Here is a 15853-nt window from a genome sequence, read left to right on the forward strand (position 1 = left end):
GAAATGGTGATTAATAATCCTCTTTATGGGGGGTTGTTTCATTAAACTCCGTGTACCCCACCGTCTCCTACCTATAAACCCTCATAACATCGCCAGCCATACCCCCCTCAATAAACCCCTTGTGTGAACAAAACCCTGATAACATCGCCAGCCATACCCCCTCACCCCCACCCCCCCTCAATAAACCCCTTGTGTGAACAAAACCCTGATAACATCGCCAGCCATACCCCTCACCCCCACCCCCCCCTCAATAAACCCCTTGTGTGAACAAAACCCTGATAACATCGCCAGCCATACCCCCCTCAATAAACCCCTTGTGTGAACAAAACACTGATAACATCACCAGCCATACCCCCTCACCCCCACCCCTCAATAAACCCCTTGTGTGAACAAGACCCTGATGACATCACCAGCCATACCACCTCACCCCCACCCCCTGAACAAAACCCTGATAACTTCGCCAGCCATACCCCCCTCAATAAACCCCTTGTGTGAACAAGACCCTGATAACATCACCAGCCATACCCCCCCTCAATAAACCCCTTGTGTGAACAAAACCCTGATAACATCGCCAGCCATAACCCCCTCAATAAACCCCTTGTGTGAACAAAACCCTGATAACATCGCCAGCCATACCCCTCACCCCCACCCCCTCAATAAACCCCTTGTGTGAACAAAACCCTGATAACATCACCAGCCATACCCCCTAACCCCCCCCCTCAATAAACCCCTTGTGTGAACAAAACCCTGATAACATCACCAGCCATACCCCCTCAATAAAACCCTTGAATGAACAAAACACTGACATCGCCAGCCATACCCCCTCCCCCACCTCAATAAACCCCTTGAATGAACAAAACACTGACAACATCGCCAGCCATACCCCCTCACCCCCTCCCCCACCTCAATAAACCCCTTGAATGAACAAAACACTGACAACATCGCCGGCCATACCCCTCACCCCCCACACCTCAATAAACCCCTTGAATGAACAAAACACTAACAACATCGCCAGCCATACCCCCTCACCGCCCCCCACCTCAATAAACCCCTTGTGTGAACAAAACCCTGATAACATCGCCACTCTACCCCCTCCTCCCCCCAATAAACCCCTTGTGTGAACAAAACCCTGATAACATTGCCACTCTACCCTCTCCTCCCCCCAATAAACCCCTTGTGTGAACAACATTGCTGCCCCACCCCACTCTCCCCCCCCCCAACTAACAAACCTGAATCCCTGGTCCCCCTTTCCCCCCATTTAAATGATGTTGTAACTTGGAACCTCGGGTTGAAGGGGGTAGAGGAGGGATTTGGTATTTCCACATTTTGGTCGTTGTTGTCCCACTCGTTGTCCCACTCGTCGTTGTCCCACTCGTCGTCATCACCGTCCCACTCGTTTCGTTGCTAACATTTCAATGTTTGAGTTTAGTCGGCAGTTTACGGGGTGCATTTGGGGAAAATGAACGTGTATGTGTGTCTGTCTGTCTGTCTGTCTCTGTCTGTCTGTCTGTCTGTCTTGGACTTGTCCGTCACCGTTTGCTGTTTGAGATGGTAAAATGAAAATTGCGTTTTCCCCCTTCGTGCCAGCTGCTTGTGCACTCACTATCCCACGGCAAGGAGGACACCCTGCTTAACACCCTGCTCTCCCTCGTTTTCCCAAATCGTAGGTAAATGTGTTTGACCCAAACTTTACCAAGAAGAAAAAGAAGAAGAAGAAGCCTTTTGTTCCAGACGACATCGCAAGTGAACCCTTGGAGGTCCAGGAGGAGGTGCTCGTCATCCCAGAGCCCCTCGCCGTTTCGGACAAACAAGAAGACGATGAGAGCCGAGTAAAGAAAGGTCAGCAGATCAGGGTGTAGATCGAAGGGGACACCGATGTCAGAGACGAAGTGGGGAATCGTCTCCTGTAAAGTAAAGTAAACTACAGCACACTAGTAGTTAACGTACTTGATCTGGAGTTTACATTCCTGTAAATGAGAGAAACTAAAGCATGAAATGAGTAACTGATCTTCACTCTTGTTTGACTTGCGTGGATGTCGGTCCACTTGAGCACCGACGTCGAGTCTTCATGGAGTCTTTCTCTTTCTTTGTTGTTATATGCTGTGTCCCCCCCTTTGCCCTCATGAACTCAAACCCCTCGTGCTGGAAATGAGCTCCGCAGGATGAGGGAGAGGGCCACGTGCGTTCACGCGCGAGTCGGTTACTTCTCTGGAATAAGCTTGTACAGTGGGTCCCGGCGTCCGTACGTACGTCCGTTAACGTTTCACAAAAACATCTCCTCACAAACTGCCCGAACGATGTGCACGAAATTTGGTACGATACATCACGGCCCTACCAGAGCCACTCGGCAACGTACAGCCAGCTACTGAAAGCTTTGCTGGTCCACAAGACTGGACTGTGATGCTCCTAATGCTTTAACATGAAGAACACACACCTGCACACTCTGTTGGTTCTGCTGTTCGTCTTGTGTTCCCAACTGAGTCTGCTGTGATAAGTTAGTGCTACGCATAACGTTGAACTGTTACCACTAGGCCTTCAGCCGTAAGCTGTATCGTGCAGTTTCGTTCCACTCATCGGAGGGGTAGACAAAACCTTGATTATATGATAGTAGATATATATATATATATATATATATATATATATATATATATATATATATATATATATATATATATATATATATATATATATATATATATATATATATATATATATATTGTTGTGGTTGACGAAATTCGCAAACCACCATTCAGGTCCCTTAGGTGAGATATCTCTGTAAGTATATGTGTAGTTAGGCCCAAACCCGTTGTTTAGAGGGAATAAATGTCATTCAGTCGGGCTGCGACTTCAGGATAGCCGTTTTTCTTTTACTATCTTTATTTTGGACCAACCACCAACCACAACGCCGCTTCACAACAACAACCACCAACCACAACGCCCCTTCACAACAACAGCCACGACCTTTACCGTCACAACTCGCCACCATCGCATCACCACCATTCTTGCGCCACTTGTGGGCACCGATACTGGACTCGTGCAGGGCGCGCACCGAGCAGCGTGTTCAGAAACATCACAGACTTTCCGAGAAAAACGGATCAAAAACGACTCACGCCCACTTCTGTTCCGTCCTATCGGAGAGCGTGGGGCGATTTGGCCCCGCCTCCAGGGCGTTGAAGTGAGGTCGCTATATGCAAATTCATGGATCAAAAAGCATTCACGCCCACTTTTCCTCGGTCCAATGGGGAGCCAGTTAGAGGTGAAGGGTCGGAGGTAAAGGGTCAAAGGTGGGGGAGCGAGGCCACAGGGGATATAAACGGCCGCGCTCGCCAAACAGTTTAGTTCGGAGGGGAGAAGTCAAGAGTTCGAGTTCGCGGTTGGGAGTTGTCGGTGGACCTGGGAAGAAGAGGACGGAGCTGTGGAGAGGTGGCGGCGGAGACGCTTGTCGCGGGACCCGAGACAGGGTGATATCCTCCTCCCCCCCCCGAGCATCAACAACCCCCTCCTGTTTCCCCCCCCCCCCGCGCTGAGATAGTGCGACAAGGGGGCCCCTTTCCCACCCCCTACCAGACACTGTCCGCGAGGCCCGCGGAGTTGAGGCGCCACCGCCGCTTTGCGTCTCATCATCAGACGGGTAGGCCCGACACGGTCTCGGCCCCAGGCCCGCCTACCCCCCTCATCCTGGAGGGTGGTTCTTTTTCTTTTGCTTTGGGTATCTGTGTTGTCGGCGCCGTCTGTGAAGTAAAATTGTATGTGTTGCCGTGTGCTCGGTAGTCGGATAGCTCTGCATTGTGTTTCTCTTTTATATTTGCTTTTTGTGTAATATTCTGTTTCTTCTCCTTTTACATGTGCTTTTGGTGTAATTGTATATGTGTGCTTCCCGTTCATCGCGAAATAAATGTGAATTATGTTGAACTGTTTTCCCGTTTCGCTTCGTCTTTTCTTTCATTGAATCTCCATCTTACTTCACGTAAAGGGTTGGTCGTGGGCTAAAACGCCCGATAATTAATCGAACCGTCGGGGCCGACGAATAACATCGCTCGGTTATCCCGATAGTACGGAACGGGTCGCTTAAAGTGGCCCGTGTCCGAAGTCGACCTGCGGCGAGGTGCGATCGCCCGGTCTACCCTCCGTGTGGGTACTTAGGTAGGTCGAATTTGGCGAGCAACCCTATCCCACGCGGGGGGCCGATTGACACGATCGTGGTGAGGCCGAAAGGTCCACCCGTGACTGGTTCCCGGCGTTAGTCCGAGAGGGTCACGACTGGATTGTCCGTCCGGTGGGCGACGTGCCGCGATTCGAGTTACGTGGCCGTTCGCACGCCGGCGGGCGCGAATCCGCAACACTGGTGTCAGGTCGTGCGATATAAACTCATCGCCCTCCTCGCGGCACTGGTATCGGAGAACGGGAAAACGGGCTCTCCTGTCTCCAATTAAATTCACGGGAATCGGTCCAGGGGTGAGAGGAGCGACCCCCGATTCCCTCCAAATTACGAGCGAGCTAAATTAACCCTTTAAGAGAAGCAAGATGGCGTCTCAAGGCGAGCGGGAGCCAGGGGTATTAGAAATGGATGTAGAATGTGTAGAATCCATGGCTCAGGACGAAATCCCCGTGCAGGAAATGTTGGTTGTACAGGAAAACGAACTCGCCCAACTGAACCCAGCGCCCGAAATAGGTGCGGCAGCGGCCACGGTGTATGACACCTCCCCTCCCCCTCTCCACCAAAACCCCCCGACCCTTGCCGAAACGGCTCACCCAAGCGCACCCGACATGGCCCAGCTATGCGCCATGCTGGCGGCAATGACAACGAGGATGGATGCGAATACACAACAAATAAACGAAAAGATGGATGCAAACACAAATGAAATGAAAAACGAAATGAAAGGCATGAACGAAAAGATGGATGCGAATACACAGCAAATGAACAAGCAAATGAACGGAATGAACAAGCAAATGAAGGAAGAAACTAAAAAGCTGCGGGGTGAGACGCAGAACATGGGCCGATGCCTGCAGGCGGGCATGAAGGCCGTTAGCATGGAGCTCAAAATGGCGACTCCACGTGTAGAAGCGAACGAGCTGGGAGGGGGTGCAACGGCTGACAGGCCCGCGGTGGAGGCGGGTAACAAAATAATTCGGGGGACGTGTTGGGCGAGGGTCGTGACAATGACCGAAAGGGAAAAATTAAATGGGGAGACCAAAACGTGTGAGACGAGACACGAGGTGACGACAAAGGAAATAAAAATAGTTGAGACAATGGAGATAAAGGGTGAAGAGGTGACTGAGTTGGCAGAGACACGGGAGATGGGAACGATAGAGGGAAGACTGCACGATGAAGACGGGGTAAGTGACGCACACACACACACGGAGGTAGTGGAGGATAATGGGGGTGAGCTGGCGGACTGGGTGGAGGCCCAGTGCGAGCAGCTGGATGGCCTCCTCCAGGAACGAGGGGAGGGAGTATTCCCCCTTGAGGCGAGTCACGACCAGGTGAGTTCGGTCGTGCTTTGCGAGGTTGAGGGGAGGAGTGCTGTGAACAGGTGCACGGAGAGCTTGGGGGGGTATAGAGGCCCCGGAGACCCTTGTGGGGACACGAATCCCCAGTGTGGTTGTCCCTGTGTGTGTGGTGCAAGGTGTGAGTGCGTCCCCATGTGTGGAAGCGACCCCGTGTGTGAGTGGTGTGAGTGCGTCCCCATGTGTGGAAGCGACCCCGTGTGTGAGTGGTGTGGTGGCGATTGTGCCGGAGTACGTGCTTCCCAGCACGCCGTGTGTAAAAGGGGCACCGCAAGTGGAAGAGGCCGTGTGTGTGGATGAAACGGCCAGTATGGATGAAACACCGCGGATGAGTGCCCCCGCGTGTGTGAGTGAGGCACGGTGTATGAGTGAGGCACCGCGGGTGAGTGCCCCCGCGTGTGTGAGTGAGGCACGAGTGAGTGAAAGGCCGCGAGTGAGTGGAGCCACGTGTGCAAGGGTGATGGCATGCGTGAGTGAACGGCCGAGTGCAAGGGAGACCGTGTGTGTGAGAGAGCGGTATGTAAGGGAGATGTCGGTCGGCATGTGTGAACATGCAGCCGCGTCTCCCGGGGTGAATGTAATGGAATGGAGTGTGAGCGTCGTAACACGCGGGAGTGTGTGTGTCGAATGGCGACGACGAAGACGACAGAAGAAAGAAAGCCGAGTAGCGGCTGTAGTTGTTTCGGGGACCGTGCCGGGTTCACCCAGCAGTGAGCACGAGGTCCGTGCTGTGCAACGCACGAGGCCCCCACGTGCTCGCTTGCGAGAGTGAAATCCCGGTCCGGAAACGGCAGCGGTGGATTTGCCGATCCCGCGGACGGACAAAGTTTAGGCAGGATTACGGATTTGGACCGGACGGGTTCTCCACGCGATCGTGTGTGTTAAGCTCCAATGGGCAAAGCACATGTGTTCGCGTGGGGAACCCCTCGAGACGTGGGGCTTGTGTTTTTTTTTTTATGCGCACGGTGACGCCATGGCTGCACGTGGGGTTGGAATCCGGCAGGAGGGGTATCCCTGCCGGATGGTACCGTCCAAGGAGGGACGAGGTACACGTGCAGCTGCATGACGTCACGGGCAGGTGCAAAGTGCGCGAGCTGTGAGTTGCCGCGCTGGTGCTGCGCATGTAAAGAAAAAAAAAAAAAAAGCAAGCCTCACTTTCGGGTGCACAGGATTCCTGGGCAAGGGGTGGAAGACCCCCTTATCAGGGCACAGGATGGAAACTAGTTAGGGGGAAGGGTTAGCTTAGCTAGACCGACTTCATGGGGCAGGGGTAAGTCCTCATGGAGTCCGTGGAATGGATTAGTTAGAGGGATTGTAGCGAGATTTAGGTTGGGAAATTGATTAATGGGATAATTTGGAGACAGTGACAGACTTTTGGATGTGTAGAGTTGACGTAGTTTAGCTACGTAGTGTAAAAGGAACATGCTACTAGTTTGAGGGACGACGTGGGAGCACGAGTTAGTTAGGGGAAGTAGTTAGAAGGATGGCATAGTTCAGCGGTGAGTGTGTTGAAGAGTTGTTTGTGAGTGAAGTGGAAGCATGTGCTTGGTGAGTGAGTGAGGCCAGCGGGTCTGTGTGAGTGGAGCGAATGGGGAATGCATGGTGCGATGAGTGATTGGGGGGAGGAGTGACTCCCGCCCAAGGGACCCCGGGGTCAGTGTAGAGTGAGCTAGGGGGTTAGTCAAATTTACAAAATGGAGGTCGTTTTGTTGTTGGTGGGAGTGTAGGCTCGAAACCCGTTTGGAGGGGTGCAGGAGCCCTGTTGACGGGCTGGGAGCGTGGCTGCGAAAAGTGAGTATCGCTGAGTGGGTACCCCGGGCACCAGGCCAGTCGGCCGTGGTAGGCCAAGGGCCCATGGGGGGGCCGGGATAGCGTAGTGGGCACGGGTGTGCCTGCTTGGTGCGTCGGCCCGGGGCGCCATTAGCCGCGTGGGCAGTGTTGTGGGCACGGGTGACCCTCGGAAAGGGTCGAATTTGGCGAGCAACCCTATCCCACGCGGGGGGCCGATTGGCACGATCGTGGTGAGGATCGTGGTATAATATATATATATATATATATATATATATATATATATATATATATATATATATATATATATATATATATATATATATATATATATATATATATATATATATATATATATATATAATATATATTGTTGCGGATTCGCGCCCGCCGGCTTGCGAACGGCCACGTAACTCGAATCACGGGGCACGTCGCCCACCTGACGGACAATCCCGTCGTGACCCTCTCGGACTAACGCCGGGAACTAGTCACGGGTGGGCCTTTTGGCCTCACCACGATCGTGCCAATCGGCCCCCCGCGTGGGATAGGGTTGCTCGCCAAATTCGACCTACCTAAGTACCCACACGGAGGGTAGACCGGGCAATCGCACCTCGCCGCAGGTCGACTTCGGACACGGGCCACTTTAAGCGACCCGTTCCGTACTATCGGGATAACCGAGCGGTGTTATCGTCAACCTGGACGGTTCGATTAATTATCGGGCGTTTTAGCCCACGACCAACCCTTTACGTGAAGTAAGATGGAGATTCAATAAAGGAAAAGACGAAGCGAAATGGGAAAACAGTTCAACATTATTCACATTCACATTCATTCACATTAATTAACATTATTCATTAATTAACATTAATTAACATTATTCACATTCACATTCATTCACATTAATTTCGCGATGAACGGAACACACATATACAATTACACCAAAAGCAAATGTAAAAGAGGAAGAAAAAAACAATAATACACAAAAAGCAAATGTAAAAGCAAAACACAATGCAGATTTACCACCGACTACCGAGCACACGGCAACACTTATACAGTTTTACTTCACAGACGGCGCCGACAACACATATACTCAAAGCAAAAGAAAAAGGGACCACCCTCAAGGATGATGGGGGCAGACGGGCCTGGGGCCGAGACCGCGTCGGGCCTACCCGTCTGATTATGAGCCGCAAAATGGCGGTGGCGCCCCGACTCCGCGGGCCTCGCGGACAGTGTCTGGAATGGGGTGGGAACGGGGCCCCCTTCTCGCACTATCTCAGCGCGGGGGAAACAGGAGGGGGTTGTTGATGCTCGGGGGAAGGAGGACATCTCCCTGGCTCGGGTCCCGCGACGAGCGTCTCCACCACGACCTCGGTCGCGTTGCCGGCCTCTCCCTCCGCAGCTCCCCGACTCTGACACGAGCACCCCCTCGACCGCCTTCGCCGCCGCCACCTCTCCAACTCTCCACAGCTCCGTCCAACTGCCTTCTCCGACTCCTCTCTTGACTGGCTCTTCCCAACTCAACTCCGAAGTCCACTTGACTGACTACTACTGCTTCTTCTTCTTCCCAACTCAACTCCGAACTCCACTTGACTGACTACTACTGCTTCTTCTTCCCAACTCAAATCCGAACTGACTGTTTGGCGAGCGAACGCGGCCCTTTATAGCCCCCGGGGCTTCGCTCCTTCACCTTCGACCCTTTACCTCTGACCCTTCACCTCCGGCTGGCTCCCCATTGGACAGAGGAAAAGTGGGCGTGAATGCTTTTTGATCCATGAATCTGCATATAGCGACCACACTCCGACGCACCTGGAGGCGGGGCCAAATCGCCCCACGCTCGCCGATAGGACGGAACAGAAGTGGGCGTGAGTCGTCTTTGATCCGATTGCTTCGGAAAGGCTGGTGCCTCTGCACCCAATGCTCGGTGCGCGCCCTGCACGAGTCCAGTATCGGTGCCCACAAGCGGCGCGGGAATGGTGGTGATGCGATGGTTGCGAAGGCGAGTTGTGACGGTAAAGGTCGTGGCTGTGGTTGTGAAGCGGCGTTGCGGTTGGTGGTTGTTGTGTGATGGCTGTTGAGACGTGGTTGGTGGTGGTAGTAATGGCGGCTGGTTCAAAATAAAGATAGTAAAAGAAAAACGGCTATCTCGAGGGTCGCAGCCCGAATGAATGACATTTATTCCCTCGAAACAACAGGTTTGGGCCTAACTACACATATACTTACAGAGATATCTCACCTTTGGGACCTGAATGGTGGTTTGCGAATTTCGTCAACCACAACACTACCCCCTCCCCTTTTTACAGACCCGTCCCGAGTCGTCAAATTTTCGTGTGCCATCATGTGTAGTTTTCCCCTCGTACATTTTACCTACGGATCCCTGAGTGCGACATTCATGGTATTCGTGTCCCCAAAATAAATAACCTGAGGGCTGAGTAACTACCTAAACAAACTCACTCACACGGACGACTTAAATAAAATTGCCGGCGCTAAGACATACATGCCGGGGGCGCACTCATATGTACAGTACATCTTAACCTTAACTTACAAATTTTACACTAAACCATAGCCCAGGATCAATGAACTCTGCAAAAAGAAAGCAGTTAGCAGGGAGCCAGGCTGCTCGCATGCAGTCTCTGGCTCAAACAATGCAGGTGATGGGGAACGTGGCCGGCTGCTCACTCGCAGTCCAAGGCCTTCCCTTTTTCACTGAACGCAGTGAACCACAACGGTGCATGGGCTGCACAAACGCAGTCTCCGTGCCAGCTCAAGTGGCACACGCAATGAACACAACGAATGGATGGATGAATGGATGGACGCAAACACGGTGCACGGGCCGCCACTGCAGGCCCGTGTTGTAGCTGCCAACAGGGCAGTTCTCGCAGCTTGCAAACTGTTACCTTGATCCTGGCGCACATGGCAATGAACAGGGGGGGCAAAGCAAAAATTGAACGGGGCTGGTGAACAGGGGCAGTGGGCATGGCATGGCAAAGGTAGCAGGCAAACACAGCCCGCAGAAGAAGGCCGCTGCAGGCAAACACAGCCGGCAGACGAACTGGCCGGCACAGGCCTTGAAGAAAAACAGCCAGCCGGCAGATGAAGTGAGCCGGCACAGGCCTTGCAGCAACACAGCCAGCAGATGAAGTGGCCGGCACAGGCCTTGAAGCAAAACACGGCCAGCCGATGGCACAGGCCTTGCAGAAAACAGCTGCAGACGATCCGGCCGGTACAGGCCTTGTAGCACAGCAGCTGCAGCTGATCCAGCCGGCACAGGCCTTGCAGCAAAACAACAGCTGCCGATGAAGCTGGCCAGCCTTCGCCGTTCAGTGGAGGTTGGTGGAGGGAGTGCGGTGGTGCTGGCCACTCGGAAGGCGGGCTCGGACCTACCCTACGGTCTCCCTCCCAACCTATCGCCTTTGCCTGTCATTGTCTATACCCACTCCCTTAATTTGTCAAACCCCAATTTAGCCCCAACTTATTTTTTTTATTTTTACTTCCCCACTATAAATCGTCCCCGAACCCCCTGTACTGTCCTTGTTCGGCTAACCTATCCTGTCACCTAGCCTACTCCCAACCCCTACGTTCCCTTCCCGGAGGGGAATAAGGGAGAGCTAGCGTCCTGTGTCGAGGCCCAACGAAGCCTCAGAATGGCCTCCCCAGACTTCAGCGATCTATAACCAAAGTGGGTCCAGCGGCCCACAACGAGAGCGAGGGGATGGATGGTGTGGAGGGGTACACTTCCTAATCTACCCTAACCATTTAACTGTTAAACTACCCCGGGGCTTTCAACAAGCGCCTCTCGCTTAAACTATTGGTTCTAACAACCCAGATTCCCGTCGCCTGTGTTGGTGTCCTCACAATTTCGGGCCTCGCCCCCCAATTTTCTCTCCGTGCCCTCACACGGTCTCATGGCTGGGACACGTGGCTCCCTTTGGCAGGCACGACCCTCTGCTGAATCTCCCGCTATGGCACCCCCGGGCACTACACTGCCTCCGAGCCTACCAGCTCCCTAACACCGGGGAGTGCCCCCCATGGCACCTCCCCTGAAATGCACACGTGGCAGGCTGGCTTCCCAGGCCCCTTTCCGAGGGTCACCCGTGCCCACAACACTGCCCACGCGGCTAATGGCACCCCGGGCCCCCGCACCAAGCAGGCGCACCCGTGCCCACTACGCTATCCCGGCCCCCCATGGGCCCTTGGCCTACCACGGCCGACTAGCCTGGTGCCCGGGGTACCCACTCAGCGATACTCACCTTTCGCAGCCACGCTCCCAGCCCGTCAACAGGGCTCCTGCACCCCTCCAAATGGGTTTCGAGCCTACATTCACACCAACAACAAAACGACCTCCATTTTTCAATTTAACTAACCCCCTAACTCACTCTACACTGACGCCGGGGTCCCTTGGGCGGGAGTCACTCCTCCCCCCAATCACTCATCGCACCATGCAGTCCCCATTCGCTCCACTTACACAGACCCACTGGCCTCGCTCACTCATCATGTACTCACCTCACAACTCTTCAACACACACACCGCTGAACTCCGCCATCCTTCTAACTACCTCCCCTAACTAACTCGTGCTCCCACGTCGTCCCTTAAACTATAGCACGTTCCATTTAACTTACATAGCTAAGCTACGTCCCCACTACACATCCAAAGTCTGTCTCTGTCTCCAAAATAATCCCATACTCAATTTTCCCAACCTAAATCTGACTAACAATCCCTCTAACTAATCCATTCCACGGGCCCCATGAGGACTTACCCCTGCCCCATGGAGCCGGTCTAGCTAAGCTAACCCTTCCCCCTAACTAGTTTCCATCCTGTGCCCTGGTCAAGGGGTTCCACCCCTTGCCCAGGAATCCTGTGCACCCGAAAGTGAGGCTTGCTTTTTTTTTTTTTTTCTTTACATGCGCAGCGCCAGCGCGGCAACTCACAGCTCGCGCACTTTGCACCTGCCCGTGACGTCATGCAGCTGCACGTGTTCCTCGTCCCTCCTTGGACGGTACCATCCGGCAGGGATACCCCTCCTGCCGGATTCCAACCCCACGTGCAGCCATGACGTCACCGTGCGCATAAAAAAAAAACACAAGCCCCACGTCTCGAGGGGTTCCCCACGCGAACACATGTGCTTTGCCCGTCGGAGCTTAACACACACGATCGCGTGGAGAACCCGTCCGGTCCAAATCCGTAATCCTGCCTAAACTTTGTCCGTCCGCGGGATCGGCAAATCCACCACGTGCGTTTCCGGACCGGGACTTCACTCTCGCAAGCGAGCACGTGGGGGCCTCGTGCGTTGCACAGCACGGACCTCCTGCTCAATGCTGGGTGAACCCGGCACGGTCCCCGAAACAACTACAGCCGCTACTCGGCTTTCTTTCCTCTGTCGCCGTCGTCGTCGCCATTCAACACACGCACTCCCGCGTGTTACGACGCTAACACACCTCACCATTAAACTCACACCGGGAGACGCGGCTGCATGTTCACACTTGCCGACCGACATCTCCCTTACACACAGCGACCTTGCACACGCTGTCTCTCTCACACTCGGCCGCTCACTCACGCATGCCATTTCCCTTGCACACGTGGCTCCACTCACTCGCGGCCTTTCACTCACTCGTGCCATTTCCCTCACACAAACCATACTACTCACACACGCGGGGGCACTCATCCGCGGTGCCTCACTCGTACACCGTGCCTCACTCCCACACGCGGGGGCACTCATCCGCGGTGCCTCACTCACACACGCGGGGAAACTCGCCCACGGTGTTTCATACACACACGGCGCGCTGGGAAGCACGCCCTCCGGCACACTTGCCACCACACCACTCACACACGGGGTCGCTTCCACACACGGGGACGCACTCACACCTTGCACCACACACAGGAACAACCACACTGGGGATTCGTGTCCCCACAAGGGTCTCCGGGGCCTCTATACCCCCCAAGCTCTCCGTGCACCTGTCCACAGCACTCCTCCCCTCGACCTCGCAAAGCACGACCGAACTCACCTGGTCGTGACTCGCCTCAAGGGGGCATACTCCCTCCCCTCGTTCCTGGAGGAGGCCATCCAGCTGCTCGCACCGGGCCTCCACCCAGTCCGCGAGCTCACCCCCATTATCCTCCACTACCTCCGTGTGTGTGTGTGCGTCACTTACCCCGTCTTCATCGTGCAGTCTTCCCTCTATCGTTCCCATCTCCCGTGTCTCTGCAAACTCAGTCACCTCTTCACCCTTTACCTCCCTTGTCTCAACTATTATTTCCGTCTCTTCCCTTGTTATCTCCCTCGTGCACGTCTCTGTCACCCCAATTAGTTTGTCCCTCTCGGTTACCGTCACTTTTTCCCTCACGACCCTCGCCCAACACGTCCCCCGAATTATTTTTTCACCCGCCTCCACCGCGGGCCCGACAGCCGTTGCACCCCCTCCCAGCTCGTTCGCCCCCACACGTGGAGTCGCCATTTTAAGCTCCCTGGTCTTTTTTATTTCGTTTTTTTATTTCGAAATTTTTTTATTTCGAACGAAATTTATTTCGTTTAAGCTTTTTATTTCGTTTATTTGTTGTGTATTCGCATCCATTTTTTTCGTTCATTTGTTGTGTATTCGCATCCATTTTTTGTGTATTCGCATCCATCCTCATTTTCACTTCGTTCATTTGCTTGTTCATGTTCGCATTCATCTTCGCTGTCATTTCCGCCAGCATGGCGCATAGCTGGGCCATGTCGGGTGCGCTTGGGTGAGCCGATTCGGCAAGGATCGGGGGGTTTTGGCGGAGGGGGGGAGGGGAGGTGTCATACACCGCGGCCGCCGCCGCACCTATTTCGGGCTCTGGGTTCAGTTGGGCGAGTTTGTGTTCCTGCACAACCAACATTTCCTGCACGGGGATTTCATCCTGGACCATGGATTCTACACATTCTACATCCATTTCTAATACCCCCGGCTCCCGCTCGCCTTGAGACGCCATCTGATTTCTCGTAAAGGGTTAATTTAGCTCGCTCGTAATTTGGAGGGAATCGGGGGTCGCTCCTCTCACCCCTGGACAGATTCCCGTGAATTTAGCTGGAGACAGGAGAGCCCGTTTTCCCGTTCTCCGATACCAGTGCCGCGAGGAGAGCGATGAGTTTATATCCCACTCCTGACACCAGTGTCGCGGATTCGCGCCCGCCGGCGTGCGAACGGCCACGTAACTCGAATCGCGGCACGTCGCCCACCGGACGGACAATCCCGTCGTGACCCTCTCGGACTAACGCCGGGAACTAGTCACGGGTGGGCCTTTCGGCCTCACCACGATCGTGCCAATCGGCCCCCCGCGTGGGATAGGGTTGCTCGCCAAATTCGACCTACCTAAGTACCCACACGGAGGGTAGACCGGGCGATCGCACCTCGCCGCAGGTCGACTTCGGACACGGGCCACTTTAAGCGACCCGTTCCGTACTATCGGGATAACCGAGCGGTGTTATCGTCAACCTGGACGGTTCGATTAATTATCGGGCGTTTTAGCCCACGACCAACCCTTTACGTGAAGTAAGATGGAGATTCAATAAAGGAAAAGACGAAGCGAAACGGGAAAACAGTTCAACATAAAGCACATTTATTTCGCGATGAACGGAAAGCACACATATACAATGACACCAAAAGCAAATGTAAAAGAGGAAGAAACACACAATAATACACAAAAAGCAAATGTAAAAGCAAAACACAATGCAGATTTACCACCGACTACCGAGCACACGGCAACGCTTATACAGTTTTACTTCACAGACGGCGCCGACAACACATATACTCAAAGCAAAAGAAAAAGGGACCACCCTCAAGGATGATGGGGGCAGACGGGCCTGGGGCCGAGACCGCGTCAGGCCTACCCGTCTGATGATGAGCCGCAAAATGGCGGTGGCGCCCCGACTCCGCGGGCCTCGCGGACAGTGTCTGGAATGGGGTGGGAACGGGGCCCCCTTCTCGCACTATCTCAGCGCGGGGGGAAACAGGAGGGGGTTGTTGATGCTCGGGGGAAGGAGGATATCTCCCTGGCTCGGGTCCCGCGACGAGCGTCTCCACCACGACCTCAGTCGCGTTGCCGGCCTCTCCCTCCGCAGCTCCCCGACTCTGACACGAGCACCCCCTCGACCGCCTTCGCCGCCGCCACCTCTCCAACTCTCCACAGCTCCGTCCAACTGCCTTCTCCGACTCCTCTCTTGACTGGCTCTTCCCAACTCAACTCCGAAGTCCACTTGACTGACTACTACTGCTTCTTCTTCTTCCCAACTCAACTCCGAACTCCACTTGACTGACTACTACTGCTTCTTCTTCCCAACTCAACTCCGAACTGACTGTTTGGCGAGCGAACGCGGCCCTTTATAGCCCCCGGGGCTTCGCTCCTTCACCTTCGACCCTTTACCTCTGACCCTTCACCTCCGGCTGGCTCCCCATTGGACAGAGGAAAAGTGGGCGTGAATGCTTTTTGATCCATGAATCTGCATATAGCGACCACACTCCGACGCACCTGGAGGCGGGTGATATCGCCCCACGCTCGCCGATAGGACGGAACAGAAGTGGGCGTGAGTCGTCTTTGATCC

General features: G+C 54.1%; 1 protein-coding gene across 2 annotated transcripts in view; it reads left to right on the forward strand.

Moving 5' to 3' along the window:
* The window catches only part of EIF2S2 (eukaryotic translation initiation factor 2 subunit beta), a 37900-nt gene that overhangs the window by 296 nt on the left and 21751 nt on the right, over window positions 1-15853 (forward strand). For both annotated transcript variants that reach the window (XM_085890257.1, XM_085890258.1), the window contains exon 2: window positions 1668-1839. In XM_085890257.1, the coding sequence (XP_085746383.1) occupies window positions 1668-1839 (172 nt within the window). The remainder of the gene's footprint in view (window positions 1-1667; window positions 1840-15853) is intronic.

The sequence above is a fragment of the Eptatretus burgeri genome, chromosome 7, assembly GCF_056783735.1.
Source record: "Eptatretus burgeri isolate ZD-2024b chromosome 7, Ebu_testis_v1, whole genome shotgun sequence".
Taxonomy (NCBI): domain Eukaryota; kingdom Metazoa; phylum Chordata; class Myxini; order Myxiniformes; family Myxinidae; genus Eptatretus; species Eptatretus burgeri.